Raw genomic sequence first — 24,561 nt, 5'->3', positions numbered from 1 at the left:
CCATGCGATCCGAGTTTGCAGATCGCACTGCGATATGCGAACTGATCTGGGGGTGTCATTAACATTTCACTGACACTCCCAGCAGTTCGCATAGGGCAGTGTGAACTGCCGCCGGGAGGCATGCGATGCGGGAACCCGCCGCGGATTTGTGGCGTGCCTGCATCGCTCCAGTGTGAACCCAGCCTAATAAGCGATCGTTTTTCTGATCGCTGTATTAGTGTCACAGGTGACGCTAGTTAGGCAGGTAGGTATTTAGGTTCGCCGCAGCTTTTTATAGCGCCAGGGACCCCCATATACTACCGCATAAAGCCCCCTGATTGCCCCCTAGTTTTTTTTTTGTTTAATAAATGTTTATTGGAGATAAACAACAAACATGTACTGTAGAATTCACAAACAAACATACAATCAAACATACAATCAATGCCCAATCCCACAAACCAGGGGGCAGGATGATCAATTAGCACTAGAGCAGCTTGGAATCAGTACAGTAAAACAATAATAACGGAAGTGCCAAAGGAACAAACATTCTGGAGGTTATGAACAAGGTGCGCAGCACCTATAAAAGGACCGGGCATCATGTTGTCTATCATAGAAACTGAGAAGTGTAATTAAAGAACAGATAAAGGCAAGAGAGTGTAAAGAAAAAGGGGGGGCAGGAAGAACAGAAACGAGTCAGGGAGGGGAAGGGAAGGATGGGGGAGCGGTGGCCTGCGTGGTAACATTCAGCATACACGGCTCAGTGGGGTTGCGTTAAGATATCCTTGTAGAATGTAGTTGAGGTAAATTCCCTCCAACAAGACCAAGTCAAGAGGGTTTTTTGAGAGGTATTCTTATTAGTATGAGTAAAGTCCTCCATGAGGTAAACTGCCGCTATTTTATGCATCCAGGTTTTCAGTGACGGGATCTTGGGTTGACCCCAGAAGGCAGGAATAAGTGCCTTAGCTGCGTTCAGCAAGTGGGGGATGATGGAGTGTTTGTACCGGCCCACCGGATCTGTAGTAGCATGGAAGAGAATGGTCCAGGGATCATTAGGGAGGAGGATGCCAGTGATACGTTGTGTAATCTGGATGACGTCAGACCAAAACTGCTGAATAAGGGGGCATGACCACCAGATGTGTGCATGAGTGATTGCCCCCTAGTTAACCCTTTCACCAGTGATCACCATATAACGGTTACAGGTGACGCTGGTTGGTTAGTTATTTTTTTATCATTTCAGGGCACCCGCCATTTATTACCTAGTCTCACTAGTGTACCTCTAAATTTAGGGGTGTCTACTTTCCAAAATGGGGTCATTTCGGGGGCGTTTGTGCCATCTTGGCATTTTATGGCCTTCAAAACTGTAACGCCCTTAGAAAGCCTGAAGGCGGTGCTTGGTTTTCGGGGCCCCGTACGCGGCTAGGCTCCCAAAAAGTCCCACATATGTGGTATCCCCGTACTCAGGAGAAGCAGCAGAATTTATTTTGGGGTGTCATTTCACATATGCCCATGGCATGCGTGAGCAATATATCATTTAGTGACAACTTTGTAAAAAAAATAAATAAAAAAAAAAGTTTGTAATTTTCCCGCAACTTGTGGCAAAATATAAAATATTCCATGGACTCAACATGCCTCTCAGCAAATAGCTTGGGGTGTCTACTTTCTAAAATGGGGTCATTTGTGGGGGTTTTGTGCCATCTTGGCATTTCATGGCCTTCAAAACTGTAATAGGTAGTGAGGAGTGAAGTCAAATATTTACGCCCTTAGAAAACCTGAAGGCGGTTCTTGGCTTTCGGGGCCCCGTACGCGGCTAGGCTCCCAAAAAATCCCACACATGTGGTATCCCCGTACTCAGGAGAAGCAGCAGAATTTATTTTGGGGTGTCATTTCACATATGCCTATAGCATGTGTGAGCAATATATCATTTAGTGACAACTTTGTGTAAAAAAAAAAAAATGTTTTGTCATTATTCAATCGCTTGAGGCAAAAAAATAAAATATTCAATGGGCTCAACATGCCACTTATCAATTTCCTTAGGGGGTCTACTTTCCAAAATGGGGTCATTTGGGGGGGTTTTGTACTGCCCTGCCATTTTAGCACCTCAAGAAATGAGATAGGCAGTCGTAAACTAAAAGCTGCGTAAATTCCAGAAAACGTACCTTAGTTTGTAGATGTGACAACTTTTGCGCAAACCAATAAATATACAGTTATTGACTTTTTTTTTACCAAAGACATGTGGCTGAATACATTTTGGCCTAAATGTATGACTAAAATTGAGTTTATTGGATTTTTCTAATAACAAAAAGTAGAAAATATCATTTTTTTTTTCAAAATTTGCGGTCTTTTTCCATTTATATCGCAAAAAATAAAATAAAAATCGCAGAGGCAATCAAATACCATCAAAAGAAAGCTCTATTTGTGGGAAGAAAAGGACGCAAATTTTGTTTGGGTACAACATTGCATGACCGCGCAATTACCAGTTAAAGCAGCGCAGTGCCAAATTGTAAAAAGACCTCTGGTCATTGACCAGCAAAATGGTCCGGTCTGAAAGTGGTTAAATTCGACACATAGCATGGTATTCAAAAAAACTGTTTTTCAAAATTTGTTCAATCTACAATGGTATCATTGAATAGTCTGACAAACAAGTTTTCATTTTTTTGAGATGAGCATTCAAATAAAATTCTTAAGGTGTATGGCCAAGTTAAAGCCAGATAGTTTCCTCAATCTACCGTTAGCTGAGCTCTGGGTAATCCATTGCATCCAAAGAAACGCACTGTTCCTTAAATTATCAGCAGGGGGGAGGATGTGCTGTGTAAATTACTCTCCCTGCATTTTCAATTCAAATCTAACTTCCAGTTTTTAATTGTTGTTGCTAGCTGTGATAAACTTAAGTACTGGTATTTTTTTACATTAGGTTTTCAGCATGTAAGAGACAGCAAAAAACCTGTAGTGTTTGTTCAGCATGACAATGTCACGGTCACTGGGTTATAGACAAAAAGGATCGGTGTAGGCTATTGCACTACAACAATGTCTGGTTGAAAAACTGAAGCGCAAAGCATGTACACTGTTCGCCCTGTACCTGTTGCACAATATATCTAAAATCATCATTATCCACTTCCTTACTGGGCACTTAAACACCCTTCCTGCCCAGACCAATTTTCAGCTTTCGGAGCTCTCACACTTTGAATGACAATTACTCAGTCATGCAACACTGTACCCAAATTAATTTTTTGTCCTTTTCTTCCCACAAATAGAGCTTTCTTTTGGTGGTATTTGATCACCTCTGGGGTTTTTATTTTTTGCGCTATAAATGAAGAAAATAACTAAAATTTTGAAGAAAAAAAAACCGCATTTTTGTTTCTGTGACAAAATTATGCAAATTATTAATTTTTCTTCATAAATTTTGGCCACAATTTATACTGCTACATATCTTTGGTAAAAATAACCCAAACTAGTGGATATTATTTGGTCTTTGTGAAAGTTAGAGAGTCTACAAGCTGTGGTGCGAATTACACAAAATTGATTACATCTGATGTACTGGTGGCCGATCTCATTTCTTGCGACCCGAACAAGTCAGGAAAGTACAAATACCCCCCAAATGACCCCTTTTTGGAAAGTAGACATTCCAAGGTATTTAGTAAGAGGCATAGTGAGCTTTTTGATGTTGTAATTTTTTTCCCACAATTCTTTGCTAAATTAAGATGTTTTATTTTTTTTATTTTTTTTTCCACAAAATTGTCATAGGTTATTTTTCTCACATGGCCTGTTTATACCACAAATGACACCCCCCAAAAAAATTCTGCTACTCCTCCTGAGTATTACAATACCACATGTGTGGGACTTTTTCACAGCCTGGCCACATAGAGAGGCCCAACATGCAGGGAGCACCGTCACGTGTTCTAGGAGCATAAATTACACATCTAACTTGTTGACTACCCATTACACTTTTGAAGGCCCTGGAGCACCAGGAAAATGACACGTGACACTGATGACAGATGGCAGTTATACGTGGCAATGATGACACTTATACGTGGCACTGATGATAGATGGCAGTTATACGTGGCAATGATGACACTTATACGTGGCACTGATGTCAGATGGCACTAATACGTGGCACCGATGACAGATGGCACTAATACGTGGCACCGATGACGTGTGACACTGATGACAGATGGCACTGATAAGTGGCATTGATGACACGTGACACTGACAACAGATGGCACATGACACTGACAGGTGGCACTGACAACAGGTGACACTAACAGGGAGGATGGCACTGGGGGAGGATGGCACTTTTTTTTCTCTCTTTTTTTTCCACTTACGGCCGCTGCAGCCGTTCATCTCTCCCTTCTCACAGGCTGTCTGTGTGAGAAGGGAGAGCGGCGCTGAGAGATGATCTCATATGTTTACATATGAGATCATCTCTCATTGGATAGGCCGATCGCGCTGTAAACGGCCGCTGTGATTGGCAGTTTACAGCGATCTGTGACTGGCTGTGTCCGAGGGACACGGCCAACACAGTACTTCCTTGATGCGCGCTCCCGGGAGCGTGCATTGTGGAAGTAAACAGGAGGACGTCCAGGGACGGCCTCCCGAGAGGTTAGCGTCTGCTCTGTAGCTGTCTTTCGTCTATAGGGCGGGCACAAAGCAGTTAAAATTACCTTGTAGCTATCAAAACTAATTTTGGAGTAAGTTCTGATACACGCATGAATACACTGGTAAAGAAAGGCATTCATTCATCTGAGAAGAAACCGAGAGGCCAATGGTAACCTTGAGGGTAGGTGTTCCAAAGGTGTGAGTATGACAGCTGAGTTGGGAGAGAACTATAGCCTAGACTTATCATAAAACTGAACTTTTTGGAAAAGTTGAAGCAACCAAGCTAATAAAGAAAAAGAAGGAAATCCCATGTGGGGTTTATAACAACTAAGGAAATAGTGCGCCAATTCCAATTGTGTATAAATGCAAAATAGTTGAATTGTATTAGATATCTGCAAACTACCACTAACATACAACTGTAAAACAATTTATATATCGCACAATACAAGTGAAATCGTCCCTCAAAATGATAATGGGTCTAGGATCCTTCCTTAGACACTTTGCTTCAATGTGTGCCGCCTAGTGATATAATTCAGTAATATACAACCACCACCTCCATCGCCAGGTGAATTGCCCGCTCATTTTAGGAAGCGACCCATCAGGGTCTAATCACGCCTTTGGTTTTAATGGTCTTTGATAATCCTGAAAGAAAACATAGCTGAAAAGCAGACAGGCGTACAGAGATCATGGCAATGAGGAGACTTCCACTCCACAGAAGCAGTCTTTCCAGCGCACTTGAGGAGATACAAAGGGACCAAGACACAGCCGTGTTTTCTTTCAGAATTATCAAAGACCATTAAAACCAAGGGCACGATTAGACCCTGAGGAGTTGTTTCCTAAGGTGAGCGGGCAATTCACCTGGCGGTGGAGGTTGTATATCACTGAATTAGATCACTAGGTGGCACATATTGAAGCAAAGTGTCTAAGGAAGGATCCTAGACTCATTATTGTGTGGGACGATTTCACGTGTATTATTCACCACTTATCACTATTGTGCGATATATATTGTTTTACGATACATTTTTTTGTATGTTAATGGTAGTGACCATAATATATTTATTTATTATGGTCACTACCATTAACATACAAAAAAATTTATTGTAAAAATGTATCATAAAACATATACACTATATCAAAAAGGGATTGCTGCACAAACAAGAGTAAATTTATTGTTTGTGCAGCAATCCCTTTTTGTTTTTTATATAGTGAGTCTTTGGGACGGATTTGATTGCTGGCACACCTGTTCCACCGACCGTTTGTGCATTTATATGAGATATATATATATATAAATAAATATAAGATAGCAGCGCTTTAGTAATTCTTATGCTGCGTACACACGACCGGACTTTCAGGGAGAAATGGTCCGACGGTCATCCTGATGGAATTTCAACGGAGTTCCAACGGACTTCCGAATTTACGGACTTGCCCACACACAAAAAAGCCTGTTCGTTTTTAACCTGATGATGTACGAAGGGACTAGAAAAGGAAGTTCAATAGCCAGTAGCCAATAGATTCCCTTGCGTCATATTTGGTCCGTTGGACCAGCATACAGATGAAAGGTTTTCCAGATAGGAATTGAGTCTGTCAGACAGATTTGAAAACATGTTCTATTTCTAGGTCCGTCGGAATTTATTAAAGAAAAACTATCGTATTATCCCACACACGATGGGAACGTCCGATGGACTGATTCTGTCGAACCTATTCTGCCGGAACGTCCGGTCATGTGTACGCAGCATTACACCCATGTTTGCCAAAAGGCTTGTACCAGACATGAAATATGTGGAAAAAGGTTATTTTTAGCCGTAGGAGACCAAAGCTGAACGTTTTGGTCAAGGTGCTAAATGGTATGTGTGGAGGAGGAAAGCCAACGCTCCCTATCATTCAAAGAAAAGCAAGAGTTAAAAAAAAAAAAAAAAAAAAAAAAAAGAACCTTTAACTTTTGAATCAAGCGTTGGAGCTCTTCCTGTAATAACTTGTTTTCTTCTTGTGCATCATGGGCTCTCTTTTTCTCAGCTAGCAACTGTCTCTGGAAGCTGCTTTGAGTCAGTTCAATATTCTTCTCTAGATCCTAGAAGATAACAAAGATCAAAATCAATCAAGATGAGAATATATAATATTAAAGCAGAACCTCAGTCTCTCAATCAACATTGACTAGGTTTAATCTTTATGCTGATAGCATTAGTATATGGATAGTAAAGCATATCACATTTAAATTGTTTTTTCAACTTAGTTTTTTGCATTCCTTCAGTTACTTCCTGGTTTCCAGGCTTAGAAAATAATGTCACACATCCCAGGAGTCTCCAGGAAGGGAAGAGGGGTTTGTCAGCCAAGCACACCCTCCTGCTTGCATGTCCAAGCTAAAGAGAGATGGACTCCATGAATTTAATGCTACATGAATCATCTACCCTTACTCAAGATGACCATAGCCAGAAATGCTAGGGAGTCTTCTCAACAAAATAAAGCAGTTAGTCTTTCTTTCAACTACCAAGTTGGAATAAAAAAATAAATAAATAACGATTCCTCCCTCCACACAAATGAGGCAGATAGAGTAATCACCCTGCAGATACATGATAGTCAATAGAAGTCAATATAGTGATCAACATCTGTTGAAAAGGGAGGGCAACACAGATTGAAATTCGGCCGAACATGCTGAACCAACCAAATTCTGATCCATCTTTGCCCAGCTTAAAAAGACTTTTAGCCACAGCCTCCAGGACATTTACAGCCAAAATCTTCCCTGCTGCTGGCTGTGCCTGCGCAGCTGGTTCTCATAAATTGCATTGGGGCTATTTCTCAAGGCTGGAGATGTGGTAAACTGACCAATCAGAAACGGACTTCATGAGGGTGACCCATTTGCAATTGAACACCAGAATTGGCAGGTCCGTCACTGGAGCCCTGTGCTTTTCACAGATGAGAGAAGGTTCACCTTGAGCACATGCGACAGATGTGAGAAGCCGTGGAAAACATTATGCTGCCTGGAAAAATCATTCAGCATGACCAGTATGGTGGCGGGTCAGTGATTGTCTGGGGAGGCATACCCATGGAGGGACGCACAGACCTCTCCAGGCTAGACAATGGCACCCTGACTACCATTAGGTATCAGGATGAAATCCATGGACCCACTGTCAGACCCTACGCTGGTGCAGTGGGTGTTGGGTTCCTCCTGGTGCATGACAATTCTCCAGTCTCATGTAATGAGAGTATGCAGCCAGTTCCTGGAGGATGAAGTAATTGATACCACTGAATGGTCCCCACGCTCACCTGATCTAAATCAAATAAACCACCTCTGGGACATTAGGTTTCTGTCTATACAATGCTGCCAGGTTGCACCTCAGTCTTGTTAGGAGCTTGGTGTTACCCTGGTCCAGATCTGGGAGGAAATACCCCAGGACACCATCTATTGTCTCATTAGGAGCAATATGGTCAGACATGCATACAGGCACGTGGGGGCTATACAAACTACGGAGTATCATTTTGAGTTGCTGCAAAGAAATTTCAGCAAAATGGACTAGCCTGCTGCATCATTTTTTTCACTTTGATTTTTGGGGTTTTTCAGAATTCAGCCCTCCATAAGTTGAGAATTTTAATTTCCATCAAATGATGTGGCATCCTTTAGTTCCTAACATATTACCCATTATTCATTACCAGTTGGATTGTATATGGTCAACACTATATTTAATTATGTATTAAATGCATTAATGTGGATCATTACAAATATACTTCTTACCATTGTATCCTCTTTGTATGCAATATTTATTCATTTATTAAACAATGTTGGCAACTAGTTATTCATTGGTCGTATGTGATGTGCCTCATTTAAAGTCCCAATACAAATAAATTGGCTGTATGGAGATATTAAAGTGGAAGTAAACTTCCATCTCTTGCTTTTACCTATAGGTAAGCCTTATTATAGGCTTACCTATAGGTAGTGTAAATATCTTTTAAATATGTACAGATATTTACTGTACATGCAGTCAGTGACATCACTGGCATATGCGCTCTGAAACTACGGCAACCCATGCACTTCCTTCAGAGCCATGCGTCTTAACCGACGGCTCCAGTGCGCATTGCCCAGGAGTACCGATATTGCGGCTCCGGCCAGTCAGAGCTGGAGTCCACGAACCTGGAAGCAAGACGGGTGAAGATGACATTTCAGTGCTGGGAGGCTTCATTTTAAGGCAAGTTTAACAATGCGATGCATACTAGCGCATTATGACATTACCTTGCAGGTACAAGAGAAAAAAAAAAGTCTGCTTTAATAAAGGGTTGGAGGCACATCACTGGGTGCACCAGGTCACATTCTGTTTTGTTACACGAGAGGATTGTGGCCCACCCTTTCTGTTCTATATCCTGCCCTATGAGGGCTTAAGATCACCCATCTGACTTTGAGGAAAGAAGAGTACAAATCCAAGCGAGCATAGCAGCATTGATTAACCACTTGCTTACTGGGCACTTAAACCCCCCTCAGTCCCAGACCAATTTTCAGCTTTCAGCGCTGATGCACTTTGAATGACAATTGCGCGGGCATACAACACTGTACCCAAATGAAATTTTTATCATTTTTTTCCCACAAATAGAGCTTTCTTTTGGTGGTACTTAGTTACAGCTCGGAGTTTTATTTTTTGCTAAACAAACAAAAAAAGATGCAAAAAAAAAAAAATATAAATAAATCATGTTTTAATAGTTTGTTATAAAATTTTGCAAACGGGTCATTTTTCTCCTTCATTGAAATGCGCTGATTAGGCGGCACTGATGGCTGCATTGGTGGGCACTGATGGGCTGCATTGGTGGGCACTGATGGGCTGCATTGGTGGGCACTGATGGGCTGCACTGGTGGGCACTGATAGGCATAGTTAAGGCCGCACTAATAGGCACAGATAAGGCGGCACCGATGGGCACAGATAAGGCGGCACTGATGGGCAAAGATGGGCACAGATAAGATGGCACGGATGGGTGGCACGGATAAGTGGCACGGATGGGCACTGATAGGTACCACAGATAGATGGGACTGATGGGCACTGATAGGTGGCACTGATAGGTGGCTCTGATAGGTGGCACTGCTGGGCGGCACTGCTGGGCACTGATGGGCGGCACTGGGGTGCAGCACCTTTGAGGCAGATTTTGGGTGGCACTGTGGGTGGCACTGTGGGTGGCACTGTGGGCACTGCTGGGTGGCACTGTGGGCACTGCTGGGTGGCACTGTGGGCACTATGGGCACTGCTGGGTGGCACTGACAGGGGGGCACTTACTTTATTTCAGGATGGCACTGCGGGTGGCAGGTGGGCACTGGCAGGGGGCAGGTGTCCGCTTGAATTGTTGGCCGTGATCGGGACTGATGTCCCGAACACGGCCGCCGGCGATCGGCTTTTTTTTTTTTCTCCTCACGCTGTCAGCGCGAGGAGGAATACTAGCCGATTACCGGCTCCGTTTTATCACATGATCAGCTGTCATTGGCTGACAGCTGATCACGTGATAAGGGGTCGGGATCGACCCCTTACACGGATCGGTGATCAGGCGAGTCTCACGGACTCGCCGATCACAGAGCGCGCCGCGCGCGCCCCTCAGGGGGCGCGCAGGCCGCTCGTAACCGGGACGACGTCAATAGACGTAGTCCCGGCAATCTAGGTCCGCGCTAATGCCGTCATTCGGCAATAGCGCGGTACCCAAGTGGTTAATGTAGTTATGGTAGAGGGACCCAGAATTTCAGAATCCTGTGCCACGCCTGTCAAAATAACTTAATGTGATTATCTTCATTATAATCATGATGCTGATTCAGTACAGCACAGGATCATCTAGGTACTATTTAAACTGAGATATTAACACTTTCAAATCAGACCAAACAGATACATTGCCTTGAAAAAGTATTCATACCCCTTGAAATTTTCCACATTTTGTTATGTTACAGCCAAAAGCGTACATGTATTTTATTGGGATTTTATGTGACAGACCAACAAAGTGGCACATAATTGTGAAGTGAAAGGAAAATGATAAATGGTTTTCAACATTTTTTACAAATAAATATCTGAAAAGTGTGGAGTACATTTGTATTCAGCCCCCGAATCAATACTTTGTAGAACTCATTTTCGCTGCAATTACAGTTGCAAGTCTTTTTTGGGGATATCTCTACCAGCTTTGCACATCTAGACAGGCACATTTTTTACTATTCTTCTTTGCAAAATAGCTCAAGCTCTATCAGATTGGATGGAGAGTGTCTGAACAGCAATTTTTAAGTCTTACCACAGATTCTCGATTGGATTTAGGTCTGGACTTTGACTGGGCCATTCTAACACATGAATTTGCTTTGATCTAAATCATTCCATTGTAGCTCTGGCTGTATGTTTAGGGTCGTTGTCCTGCTGGAAGGTGAACCTCCACCCCAGTCTCAAGTCTTTTGGAGACTCTAACAGGTTTTCTTCTAAGCTTGCCCTGTATTTGGCTCCATCCATCTTCCCATCAACTCTGACCAGCTTTCCTGTCCCTGCTGAAGAAAAACACCCACCCACAGCATATTGCTGCCACCACGTTTCATGGTGGGGATGGTGTGTTTAAGGTATTGTGTAGTGTTCGTTTTCCACCACACATAGCGCTTTGCTTTTAGGCCAAATAGTTCATTGTTGGTCTCCCCTGACCAGAGCGCCTTCTTTCACATGTTTTCTGGTCTATCACATAAAATCCCAATAAAATACATTTACGTTTTTGGTTGTAACATGACAAAATGTGGAAAATTTCAAGGAATATGTATACTTTTGTTAAAGGCACTGTAAAATGCCCTTTAGCAACCCTGGTACCTGTTTGTGCAGTATGAAATTATGATGTCCATATATTTTTATCTGCTAATGTACTGAAAAGATATCTTATAAATTTTCTGATATACTCCAACATTCATTACAATATAGAGTACCAGTAGCACTCAAACACAGAAATTGAACTATGCTTAACAAGGAAAACCGTTAATACCTTTACTCGCCTTTCTCGTTCATCCAGTCTGCTTTCTATCATTTCTACTTTTCTAGTCAGCTCATCCCGTTCTGCAAGATGCCTATTTTCTGAAAGCTGCTTTAACTTTTTTAGGGCACCATTTGTCCTGTATAGCTCATCCTCCGTTTCCTTTAGTTTCTTCTCCATATTCCTTTCCCTTTCCTGAGATTTGCGCAGGCGCTCCCTCAAAATTCGAACCTCGTTATTATGTCGTGATAAAAGCTGTGAAATCTCGTTTTCTGTATCTTCAAACTTATTCAAGGCTTTTTCTTGCCTGAACTGCAGCCTTTTTAAAGTCTTATTTTCTTTTTGATATTCTTCTAGTTTCATTTGAAGTTCTACAACCTCATTTCTTAGTTCATTTATTTTCAAAAGTCGAGCCGAGAGAACTCTTTTGGTAACCATATCAATGTCCTTTGGAGGAGGCTCCTTGCTTAAACTCTGAGAGCGAAATCCCCATCTAGGTCCCCGTTTACTTGATGGAAACTTGGAGTTTATTTTCCTAATTCCTAGACATCAGAAAGAAAAAGGTGAATTTGTAATAAAAAAAAATTAATAATAACAATAACTACCTCTGCTAGTGTCCTTAGTTGTAACAATTGTGCATTAAAAGATCAAAGAAAGGGAACATATCCTGCCACAGATAACTCTTTAAAAGCAGACCCCCCCCAAAAAAAAAAGGAAAAAAAAAAAAAAAAGGAGGACATATTTAGTACATCTTTCCATAACATGCACATACAGAAAAATGTGACCCAGTTAGAAATCCAGTGTACTCCTAATTTCTTATGCTCTGCCTGGGCTGAACTAAAATCCAAACCAAACATTATCTTTCCAGTTCACTTCAGTTGAATTGAGAACTCCCCTGCCTTATGTAATTGAAATAAGGAGGGAGAAGTGTTCTATAGTTCCAAAGGAGAACCCCCAAAAACAATGGCTTTTATTATGCAGGGACAATGATTTCACAATAAGTGAAAAGGGAAGGCTTTGTTGTGCTGGTGACTTTCTGTATTCTAATACATTTGCTGCCACCACACTGCAAGGTTTAAATTAAATGCCTTTCTACATCTAGGGGACCGAAAATAAGTTTTACTTAGTTGGTCTACTGCTTCTACAGGCTCCTCCTCACTGCAAGAACAATGCCAGAGAGGCTCTTCTTCCCTATGACCCAGCTGTCAGATTCTGTACGATAGAAATTTTGGATAAATCCTCTACACACGGCTACATACCCTTACTAGAAAACTTTGCAATACAAAACAGGGCTTTTTAGAGCACACATATTGCAATACGTGTTTTGAGAATCTAGTAGCTCTCCCCTACTTTGTGTCTGTTTGCCCCGTGTTGGCATTGTGTCCACTGTAGCATTTGAATTTGCAGAGCAGAGTAGGACTTGGCCATAGAGGGATTACTTTGGTGCAGTTGGCCAGCTTAAAAGGAGAAGTACAGACAAAGCTAATTTTACTGTACTTCTCCTATGAATCACAGAAGTGCAGGTCGTTCTGCACTCCTGTGACCAGTTTTCAACAGACAAGCCTGCTGTTGGCTGATGTCACAGAGCTGTCCAGGCTGGGGCAAGATTGCGATAAGATGGTCAGGATCCGCCCACAACCCTGGAATGGCAGCTCGGTGAAAGAGCCACTGAGAACCTGAACCAGCAGCTCCGATCCCCTCCACAGCCCAGCGTTCCAGTCAGTTGGGGTGGGGGGGGGGGGCTTGGAAGGGGACAGAGCAGACAGTGGTGAGTGAGAATCACAGTTCTCTGCTCATGGAGCTCTGAGAGCCAAGTGATCAGCGATGTTTGATCGCTTGGTTCTCAGTCTTAAAGCCAGCTAGATATAGATGCAGCATCCACCTAGGCAAGTATGATTCTAAAACACACAAAAACTAAATAAATAAATAAAAATCCCCGTTTTGTATTGCAAAGTTTGCTGGAAAGGGTTTTTAGATGTGTGCAGAGTTTATCCAGAATTTCTAGTGTTAATATTAAGAGTTTGACACTTGATAAATGATAGGCATGTACAAGTTATTGGGATTTGAGCACAGGTATATCTTATTTTCACATGCTTTCCGATGCCATCAAAACTGATATACAGCCCTGTACTGTGTTGGGCATAAGGATGCTAAAAGAATATTCAGTGTCTGTAGCATAGGGGAAAGCAGAGAGTGGCTTTTTCCATCCCCTAGATGTAAACAAACATTTAACCATTGCAACGAGGAGGCAGTCCCACTGCGAGGGAGGATTTTTACTTTTCCCAGAGATAAGCCTTTCTCTGCTTTATTTATTTATTTATTTTTTAACAATATCCAGTAGTGTAAAAACAGTATATTATTTTTACATTTAATTTCTACCTGTTCTCTTTTTACAAGGGTTAGCATCTTCCTTTAAAGTGCATCTATGGGTTAAATCAGAAATTGCATATATGATACAGTCTGCCACTAGCAACTAGACACATGATGTTACATGTATATCTGCTGTCTTCAGCTTTCTGCATTCTTTAGAAAGTGCACATCATGTTAGAAATATTTCTTCCTTTTTCAGCAGTGGGAGGGGAGTCTGAGCATGCACGGTGCGACAGCTGATTGTAGGAATGGCACCCCCCCCCCTCCACATAGGCAGAGGAATGAAGAAATTTGAAGAGCTGTGCTGTGAATAGACAAGCTCTCGGCTTATCTGTCTCCAAGTTACCTCCCCGACACAAATTTCCAGCGGCTTTTATCTCCTGTGTCAGGGAGCTTGTCAGAAGTTATCATGCTGATAACAGAGGACTGGATTGTAAACATTATAAAATTTTCTTTTTCAATTTCTGTTAGATTTACCTTTAACCATGTAGTGCAAGGGCCTACCTGATTGCATACAAATTGAAAGTGTTTAGGGTTGACTTCATATTATATGGTTTTGGTAAATCTAAAGTTGTGCAAGAAAATTGTATAATGTATGGTCAGCCTTAGGGGTTTGGAGAGAGAAAAGTAAACACTGCAGATAGATGTGCCCAGGTCAGATTTCATGAATGGGGTTTACATCCACTTTAAACCAACAGTCTTTGCTTGTCTGGGCTACCCAGTAACAAAGTTTCAATACCTGTTGATCCTGCCTGTAAATCTATTAATTGTCCATTTTCTTTAACAGGGGGTCAACGTTCTTAGTTCCTCAGTGAAATCGAAAATCAACTTTGTCACCCTGTGGACAAGGTAGTCTTAGATGAACATGTAGGTTTAAATGGGCTTTAAAGTGGTTGAAAACCCTAGTGAGATGAAAAAATGTCCCTACATAAGCTGTACATGTTTTTCTGTAGTCTTCTATTCCTTACATCTGTTTAAAGCGGAGCTCCACCCAATTTTAAGACGATAGCTCAAGCTGATTAAATCGATGTCCCAATTTAAAAATGTAACTTTTTTTTTTCTACTGTACCTCTGTGTTTCTTATCATCTTGTGTATTTCCTGGATGTGGTGATTGCGGATATGGGCGGGGATAGCGTGGCTATTTTGTGATATCCTTTATCTGCACTGGCTCCTGGGAGCTTTTGTCATTGTTCCCAGGAGTCAGTGTGGCAGCCTGGCGCGAGTTATCGCGTGACTTGCTTAGCTCTGTTGCCATCAAAACTGGGCGGGACTTCCGACGACGTCGCCCGTTGTGATGGCAACCTGAGCTGTTGACGGCGCTCCTAATTAAAGTTACTGTGCATGCGCGAGTTTGGGGATACAATGGGCGGTGCATGCTGGTCGATCAGCGGCACAGTATCCAGGAAGAGGATGCCTGTGGGCTTCACATGCCCACAGGCAAGATGACAACCGTCATTTTAAAGTTTATTTTTACAGAGAAAACATCTTAAAGCCTGAAAAAACGGGAACAAGTGAGTTAGCATTTTTAATTATATAATCTTTGTCATTGTCCCAAAAAAAATAAAATAAAAAGTTGTAGGCAGTGGAACCCCGATTTAATGTCCAGAATTTAGAAAGCTTGTCTGAGCAGTCAGAAAAAAAAAAATGGGAAGGGGAGCTATATTTATACTCTGCAGAGCACAGTGAGGAGAACTGAGAGTTGATTGGAGGAAAGGGACACGCTCCCTTCATGAAGCTTACAGGAGCAGAGTTGAGACTGTCAATTAGCTTGAGCTCCCCCCATCACCATTTTCTCTTGGTGTCAGAAAAACTTGTCAGAAGTTATTCATGCTGATAACAGAGGAAGGAAGCAGCAGAGAGAAATTACATTTAGTCCTCTGAATAGAGACAAGTACACAATACAGATAGATGTGCTTTGTTCATGTTTCATATCTAAGGTGATCAAATACCACCAAAAAAAAAAAAAAAAAAGCTCTATTTGTGGGAAAAAAAGGACATACATTTTATTTGGGTACAGTGTCGCATGACTGCGCAATCGTTTATTACTAAATTTATAAATTAAAGGAACGCAGTGCTGTATCACAAAAAAAGGCCTGGTCAGGAAGAAGGGTAAATCTTCTAGAGCTGAAGTGGTAAAGCACCGCAATATCAGCCAAACATAGGGTTTTCAGTGTTGTGCAGAATGAAAGAAAACATGCCGATAATGGCTGCTGAAAATGCCCGATATTGCCACGATTATGGCGTTTTTCATAGGTCATGTGACTCAAAAAATGCATCAAAAACGTAACCGGTGCATTTTTGATGCGTTCTTGCTGCATTTTCAATACATTTCAATGGGGAGGTGACAGAGAAAATTGAGTACTGTCCGTGATACTTTTTTTTATTTGCACTAACATACAATTTATCAGCACAAGCTTTCGGGGTATGTCCCCCTTCTTCAAGTACTCAATTTTCTCTGTCACAATTGCACTAATACGGCTACAATCACATTAAGTATAATGGGGAGGTGAATATGATACAAATTATATATCTATCAAGTGCATCCTGAATTTTCAGTTTCGATATCTAAATTTTAATTTTGATGCACCACTACTTATTACAGATCTATATTTCAAAAGGAAATGTTTCCTTTCTTTTTTTGTTGGCGATAATATGGTGTAGCCAGAGTTTAAAGCGTTATTAAACCCAAAACCAAAAATAGACTATATTGGAGCTTACCAACCATTAGATATGGTGGCTGCATTCATTTTAGACTTTTTCCTTGGCTTTCATTTGGTGATCTAGCCAGTAACACACCTCCTGTGCCCCCACTCTGAATGAATGTGCACAGGGGGCAAAGCAGGTAATGTTAGATGTACTAGCAGATTTAAATATACTAACACATTGAAGCTAAACTCCAACTCACGCTTTGTATGCAGTTATAGCAAAGTTTTTCCCCCCCCCCCCCTTTTGGGATAAAGGTTTTACAAAAATACATAAAATCTGATAAACACCCCTGCCAGTGTTAAATGGTTTGTCTCATCCCTGTAAACTGACACATCTGGAAGGGAGCTTGTTCTTTAGACTTACTGGCTGGATCACCACATGAAAACCGAAGAAAGAAAGTCTAAAGAAAAAATGACTACAGCCACCACTTCTAAGAATTGGTAAGCTGAAATATATTAATGTTTGCTTTTGGATTTATTATTGTTTTTAGTTGACTGACAATAGCTTTCACTTTTTCCACACTGTAAAGATATCTGGAGAAGGTTCTGCCAGTCACAGGCTATGTCAAGCCCCTCCAGCTTGTGTTTATGGTATGTATGTTCTACGACTAACAGGGAGTTGAAGCCTCCATCAATCAACACCCTATATACCACCCCAATAGTGTTTAGCAATACGAGAACATAGAGTAGGGAAGGGTTGTCACACATGTGGGTGTATACACCCACATGTGTGATTCTATAGTCACGTGGGCTGCACAGATAAGAAAAAAGGAAGAAAGGAACAGAGTAGAGTAGAACTGAAACTGGAACATGCTCAGAAGATGTGGCAAAGGCCAGTTTGAAGAATTTTAGGCTGCAGCCGAGACTAAAACAAGGAGGGAGGGACAGCGAACAGTATTTTTTTTTGCAGACTACAGAAAACGAATGCAGTGGCAAAATGAGATATAAAAGTATTATATCATGTATTGATAGTTTTTAATGATTTGAGTTTAACCACTTCCGGACCGCCGCACGCCAATGTACGTCCCTACTTTAAAGCGGGATTCCGCTTTTTTTTTTTTTTTTTTTCTTACCTGTGTCACAGGTGGGCGACTGCTACCTTCGCTTAGCATCCACGTCCGGCGTTTTTTTGACCCCCGACGCGACGATTCTTTTCCTCGGGATGACTTTTAAAAAAGTGCTCTGGCATTTTCCATTTTAAGTGTGGGCGTCTGAAGCCCACAGGCATTTACTTCCTGTATATCGATGACGCTCGGCTCCCAGCATGCTCCGCTCCATCTCGCACATGCTCAGTGTGCAATGGTGGTAATGGCAGATACAGCTGCCTGCCCACTTTAAAAATGGCAAATTCGGACACGCCCTCGTCACGTGACCGGTGTCCTAACGAAATCTCACGAGATTTCGCAATTTTATTGTCCCCCCATGGATTCTTGGGAAATAGCTTAGAAATTTCCCAGGGACCATTGCGAGGACGATAACCACGCCTACTCCCACGGGAGGACAACCCGGAAGTCAGCAGAAACATCTGAAATAAAAGGTAAGTAAAGAATATTTTTTTTTTTTTCAGGGTTCATTTAGGTAAGTATTCTATCTTGTGATTTTAATAATATGAAGTTTAATTTTTAGGTACCAAACCGCTTTAAGGACGAATATCTTTGTTATGGCAGCAGCTAGATGCCATAACCCCAGTATCTCTGTGTTCGGCCAGCGGTTTGGTACAAGATAAAAGTGGTCTCTGCAGCGGATTCACTGCAATATCACTTTTATCTATGGCGGGAGAGGACCCTCACGTCTGTCCCCTGGGATGACATGGAGATGGGTGAGGGGGGGGAAGATCGCCCCCACCCGTCTCCATGACAATGACACTGCATGGCGGAAGCGACATGATAACGTCACTTCCGCCCATAACTCTTAAAGGGGCATTTTATTTTATTTCAGATTTTTTTTGTATTGCATTTTAGTGTAAATATAACATCTGAGGTCTTTTTTGACCCCAGACCTCATATTTAAGAGGTCCTGTCATGCTTTTTTTCTATTACAAGGGATGTTTACGTTCCTTGTAACAGAAATAAAAGTGACAGATTATTTATTTTTATTTTTTTAAACAGTGTAAAAGTAAAAAAGGTAAAATAAGAATTATTTTTTTTAAATGTGCCCTGTCCCGCCAAGTTCACGCACAGAAGCGAACGCATACATGAGTAGCGCCCGCATATGAAGACTGTGCTCAAACCACACGCGAGGTATCACCACGATCGGTAGAGCGAAAGCAATAATTTTACCCTAGACCCCCTCTATAGCGCAAAACATGCAACCTGTAGAATTTTTTAAATGTTGCCTATGGAGATTTTTAAGGGTAAAAGTTTGTCGCTATTCCATGAGCGGGCGCAATTTTGAAGCGTGACATGTTGGGTATCAATTTACACGGCGTAATATTATCTTTCACAATATAGAAAAAAAATTGGGCTAACTTACTGTTGTCTTATTTTTTAATTCAAAAAATTGTCTTTTTTAAAAACAAAGTATGCTTGTAAGATGGCTGCGCAAATACGGTGTGACAGAAAGTATTGCAACGACAGCCATTTTATTCTCTAGGATGTTAGAAAAAAAAAGTATAATGTTTGGGGGTTCTAAGTAATTTTCTAGCAAAAAAAAGTTGTTGTATACCCACATTTTTAACTACAGGAAAGCCTATAATAAGGCTTACCTGTAGGTAAAAAAAATATCTCCTAAACCTGTACGGTTTAGGAGATATTCCCCTCGGTATGCGCCGCTGACTGCAGCGGCGCATGCGCACAAGGGGTTTCTCGCCGTCAAAATCCGGCAGCAGCCGAGCGGCCGGACTGAAATCTCCCGTGCGCATGCGCGGGAGTGACGATATCGCGGCTCCGGCCACTCACAGCGCCGCAGCCGCGATACCCGGAAGAAACGCCGAGGGAGCATGTCAGCTCCCTCGGCGTGGATCGGGCCAGATGTCGGGGCCTCGTTCTAAGGTAAGTATTTCATAATGGTAATTAAAACAGAGGGATAGGGTGCGCTATGGAATCTGTTATACAGAGAGTATATAGTGTAATATAGGTAAGAGCAGCCTCTATTATGTTTCCATCCAGATGGATGGAACAGTAAAGTAGGTGAAAGAAGGAGAATAGATGTGGCGCTATACCTTATTAAACTCACTAAAAAATATAAAATATAATATAATATAAAATAAAATTGTACAAATTTTCCAGCTTGCTGGCTAGTATTTTTTAAAACCAGCGAGAAACCTTAATGGACTGTATAGTAAAATCAATAGTAAAATCAATAAATTGCTGGGGGTTAATCCTTATTCAATAGTGAATGCAAAGTGAATATAAATTTTCCAGCGTGCTGGTCAGTAAATGCAATAAAACTGTACGGTCCACTCAAATTGGGTAAAGGTGAATAAATAAATAAATAAATAGTAAAACTATCATGAATCAATCAATACTCAATAGTGAAAACTACTAAAGTTGCTTGTGACTGTGATTGTAGCACAACCAAATAAATGGACACAAGGGGAACAATCAAAGCTATATAAACGTGAATACTGGTGGGGTGGTGGGTGTAAACACACTGTGTCAAATCTCAAAACATGCCAAAAAATACCACACTATAAAAAATAGAAAATTATATGCAGATAAGAAATAAAAAATAAAAAATAAAAGATTAAAAAATTTAGTCCAGAAAGTAAAAGTAAAGAAAAAATCTTGCGGTGACAAGTCTAATGTGAAAGTCCAATTGAATAAAGTTTAAAATTAATATTTAAACATGAAACGAATATTTGGTGGTGAAAAAGGTAAGTGAAGAAAGTGACTTCGATATTCGTTCGCAGTGAACGTTTGCAGTATTTCATAATGAGCTAGTATGCGGTGCATACTAGCTCATGATGCCTTTTGCTTTGCAGGTTTAAAAAAAAAAAAAAAAAATGTGCGGGTTTACTACCGCTTTAAACACCAGTATATATAAAACAGAGATCCTTTAAAAAAGTACTAATACACTTACCACGGTTATGTACCGGTGTAACAGATCTTACTTTATAACCTGCTCCTTTGGGACGAGGAGATATAGACTTTGAGCTAGGTGTTGGGGACCCCTCAGACCCATAAGTTGTGTTGTCATAGTCATCAGAATAATAAGAGTCGCTATTCTTGTCGTTGTCAGGACTTCTATCCCGGGTGCCCCGTGTAGCTCCCCATTCTTCCTTAGCTATATCCTGATCGCCCTTCATCTTGCTTTGTTTGTTTTTCTTCTTAGTGTCAGTCTTTGAACTGGTAGATTCCAGTGGAGAAGAAGGACTATTTCTTGTCTGTCTGTCAGTTTCATCATACTGAGAGTAGGGACTCCTGTTGTTCATGTCAATGGCCTACTCATTTCTGCAAATAAAAATAAATAAATTATTATATATTGCTGTAAATAAATCTTGTCCACCTTATGATCTGTGATCTAGACCCTGGCTTGAAGCTGTATTTTATTTAAATTTTTTTACTTCAAATTTCATTTACTACTATAGGTGGTGCCTATAGCAATCCTTCATTAAGAGCTCATGCACAGTGGGTGTCATAAATGTCGCTTCCTCAGATGTTTGACTTTTTTTCTGCCTCTAAACGCCTCATGTACACTATACGCAGTTACAAGTGTTTAGAGACAAAAAAAAAAAAAAAAAAACACCACAACATTACTTGCGCTTTCCGAAGAGGACGTTTGGCAGGGAAAAAACTGGACGTGCCTAAACAAGTGTAAACTTGCCTAAATAACGCCAGGTGTGTGTTTACTGCTTGAGTGTTTATTCATTCCAGTGGCAAATGGAATGAATGAAATCCCAAACCCTTGAAGCGCCTAACGCAAAACGTGACTTTAGGTGCATTTTCAATCTGCTTTTCCCTCCTCTGGAGAAAAGACATTCAAGGGAGGAAAAAAAAGAAAAAAACATCATGTATGTATAAGGTCCAAACATGCCAATGTTCCTGCCTTCCAAGAGCACTGGAATAACGCCTATTACTGTGATAAAGGAAAATGATGTTGCTGCTACTTGGGGTGGTACTGCTATTACCTTGCTATACAGTTGTGAAATGAAGCTTTACATTATCGTGACATTGAACATAAAAAATGATCAGAGAATTTCTGAGAGGGCTGGGCCAGGTATGGGCTGCCCTGCGCGGCTTTGCAGCATGAGGCCACAGTTAAAGTTTGCACAAACACACAAAATCAAAGTGAATGTATGGCTGATCATGCACACTTGATATATGGTAAAGATTAAAGGTGTGCTTCAGGTTGCAGTATTGGTTACAGCAATATGCTACAACTGGCTAAAAGCTGCAGCTTGTGATGTACATTTCTAGAACGTGTTCTAAGGAGTCTGGCCCACAAGATGTTGGTACATATTCATTTCTTAACTGCTTAAGGACCGCCTCCTGCACATATACGTCGTCAGAATGGCACAGCTGGGCACAATCACGTACCTGGCTCTTTAAGTGCCTTGCTGTGGGTCGGGAGCAAGGCACCCGACCCACAGAAAAAAAAAAAAAAAAAAAAAAAAAAAAAAAAAAAAAAAAAAAAAAATCGCTAATCGCCGCCATTACTAGTAAAAAAACAAAATATTAATAAAAATGCTATAAAACTATCCCCTATTTTGTAAACACTATAACTTTTGCACAAACCAATCAATCGCTAACTGCGATTTTTTTTTACCAAAAATATGTAGAAGAATTCTTCAGCCTGTTAATGGGCACAAAATAAATAATGTTTGATATGTTTGGTTTATCTTTAATAGTATTTGTGCAGTTACTTTCACAGGTTTTTTGGCCCATTTTTTTGCACTTTTTTTTTTTTTTTTTTTGCTCAATGGTCATAGTAATGTTTATAGATTAAGCGCTGCACTTTTTTCTTTCATTTTTTTGTACCTAGTATCTTGGTTATGGTGTTCAACTGCTGATTTTCTTGATTGATTTTTACTAAGTGCAGATTTTTTTCTATTTACAAAATCGATAATCGTTGGGACTTTTTGAGCCGAAAAAAAACGAAGGACAAGTTTGGAAATTTTCTGCCGAACGAACAATAAACTTGAAGATTAATGTGTTTCCCATCCAAACTGTCTGCACTAGGTACATGAAAAAAAAATAAAAATAAATTATATATATATATATATATATATATATAATGCATTCATTTATGTCCACTGAACGAAAATGGGTTTGGCCAATTTATCGTTTAGTGTATGGCCTGCATCAGGCAGGCCATACATGGGTCGAATTTTCTTACGCACCATTAGTGGGCTGCAGCAACAGCCGATTTTCATGCGGCCATCAAATTTGAGTTATCGGACATTTTTTGAAAAAAAACTAACGTGCATGCTTGTGTGTAATTTATATATATAAAAAACATTACATTTTTTTTATTATCCCCGCCTCTTTCTTTTTACAATTAAATAAACTGGCAGTGATTTCAACCTTAAACCACTATATCCAAAGCTTTAAAAAAAGTTGTCCCCATATAGACTTTACGCTGTTCCAAACTCTCTCCACCTAGACGGCTCAGATGTGACATCAGCAACATGCTGTAATCAAGTAAACATTAACTCCCCACAACTGGTTGCTATAGCCGTACTTCTGCATGATTTTAAAACAATAACCCTTTCATTCCATTAAATCAGAGTCCTTACTTATTGGTGAAGCCTCAAAATTCCATATCATACATAAACGATGACACTAGTGTTACAAAAGGGTTTGGATTCAGAATAACAGATTCTAAATCTCTGGATCGATCTCAAGAAAAAAAAATGAATAAATAAATACAAAACTAACTATGGACAGATAGAAAGCCTAAAAAAAAAATTGATCATAGGAAACTATAAACAAAACAAGGAAGGAGGATGGATAAATCCTAGGAAACCATAAACAGAAACAAATCTTAAAAAACAAAATCTGTCCTAGGAATCTATAGACAGAAAGTATATAATGTTACAACACGTACAAAAGGTAAAAGTATATAAGATCAATTCTAATGTAGCAAACATAGAAAGGTGCTTCCATTTGTTTACAGTTGTAAGAGCAGATGAATGACGGGCACCCCCGCCCCCTGTCATCAATGACTGACATCTGTCATGTGGGCCGCACAGCAGTCCTACCCTGTTGCACTCCGTTAGTTGGTCCCTTCAGCTCGTAGATAACGGTCTCCAGCAGCCACCAGACCCCCCGATGTTCCGGTGTCTCCGTAAAATGTCTCAAGCAGCTCTCAGCCGTATATTTAGACGCAGCTCCACGGTAACAGGGAAGAGGAGGAGCCTATAGCCATCGCAACCACATCGCAACACCACGTGACCTACACCAGGCAACTATCTAAGCAAGGGCTAGCCTCATTGGATGAAAGTAAAACCCCAAGTGATTAGTTCCCGCCATATGTTCCTGCACGGTGTACGGGTTGCTAGGATACCGTCAATGATCCAGCTCTCCAGCTGTGCGCGACATGAACGACAACACGCTCTCATTGTATTTATCCTGTAATACTCCGCTGTTTCTATACGTTGTGCGAGAATAAGCTGATATATATCTATATATATATATAGATATATATTTATATATAATAATATATAATAATATATAAAAAAAAAATATATATATATATATATATATATATATATATATATAGTAAATATTTTCTTTCCCTATCACATATATATATTTATATATATATATATATATATATATATATATATATATATGTGATAGGGAAAGAAAATATTTACTCACACGCAGTACTTTATATGGTGGAGGTTACTTAGGGTTGTAACCCTTTATGCATGAACCACCAGGCCTCTTTTTAACATTTGTTGTTTACAAGTTAAAATAAGTTTGTTTTTTTTGCTAGAAAATTGCTTAGAACCGGCAAACATATATATATATATATATATATATATTTCAGACACCCTAGAGAATAAAATGACGGTCGTTGCAA

General features: G+C 40.6%; 1 protein-coding gene across 1 annotated transcript in view; it reads right to left on the bottom strand.

Annotated features, from left to right (window-relative positions):
• Positions 1-23,929, bottom strand: part of LCA5 (lebercilin LCA5) — a 39,701-nt gene extending 15,772 nt beyond the window's left edge. Inside the window, exons 1-4 of the mRNA XM_077487342.1 lie at positions 23,735-23,929; positions 20,614-20,984; positions 11,530-12,059; positions 6,503-6,640 (exon numbers count right to left, since the gene is read on the bottom strand). Coding sequence (XP_077343468.1) covers positions 6,503-6,640; positions 11,530-12,059; positions 20,614-20,965 — 1,020 coding nt within the window. The 5' untranslated portion in view covers positions 20,966-20,984; positions 23,735-23,929. The remainder of the gene's footprint in view (positions 1-6,502; positions 6,641-11,529; positions 12,060-20,613; positions 20,985-23,734) is intronic.
• Positions 23,930-24,561: the final 632 nt, after the last annotated feature.

This window comes from Lithobates pipiens, unplaced genomic scaffold (genome assembly GCF_037356315.1).
Source record: "Lithobates pipiens isolate NorthernLeopardFrog02 unplaced genomic scaffold, aLitPip1_a1.2 Scaffold_18, whole genome shotgun sequence".
In the NCBI taxonomy this organism is placed as follows: Eukaryota; Metazoa; Chordata; class Amphibia; order Anura; family Ranidae; genus Lithobates; species Lithobates pipiens.
This window is presented reverse-complemented; position numbering and strand designations above follow the sequence as displayed.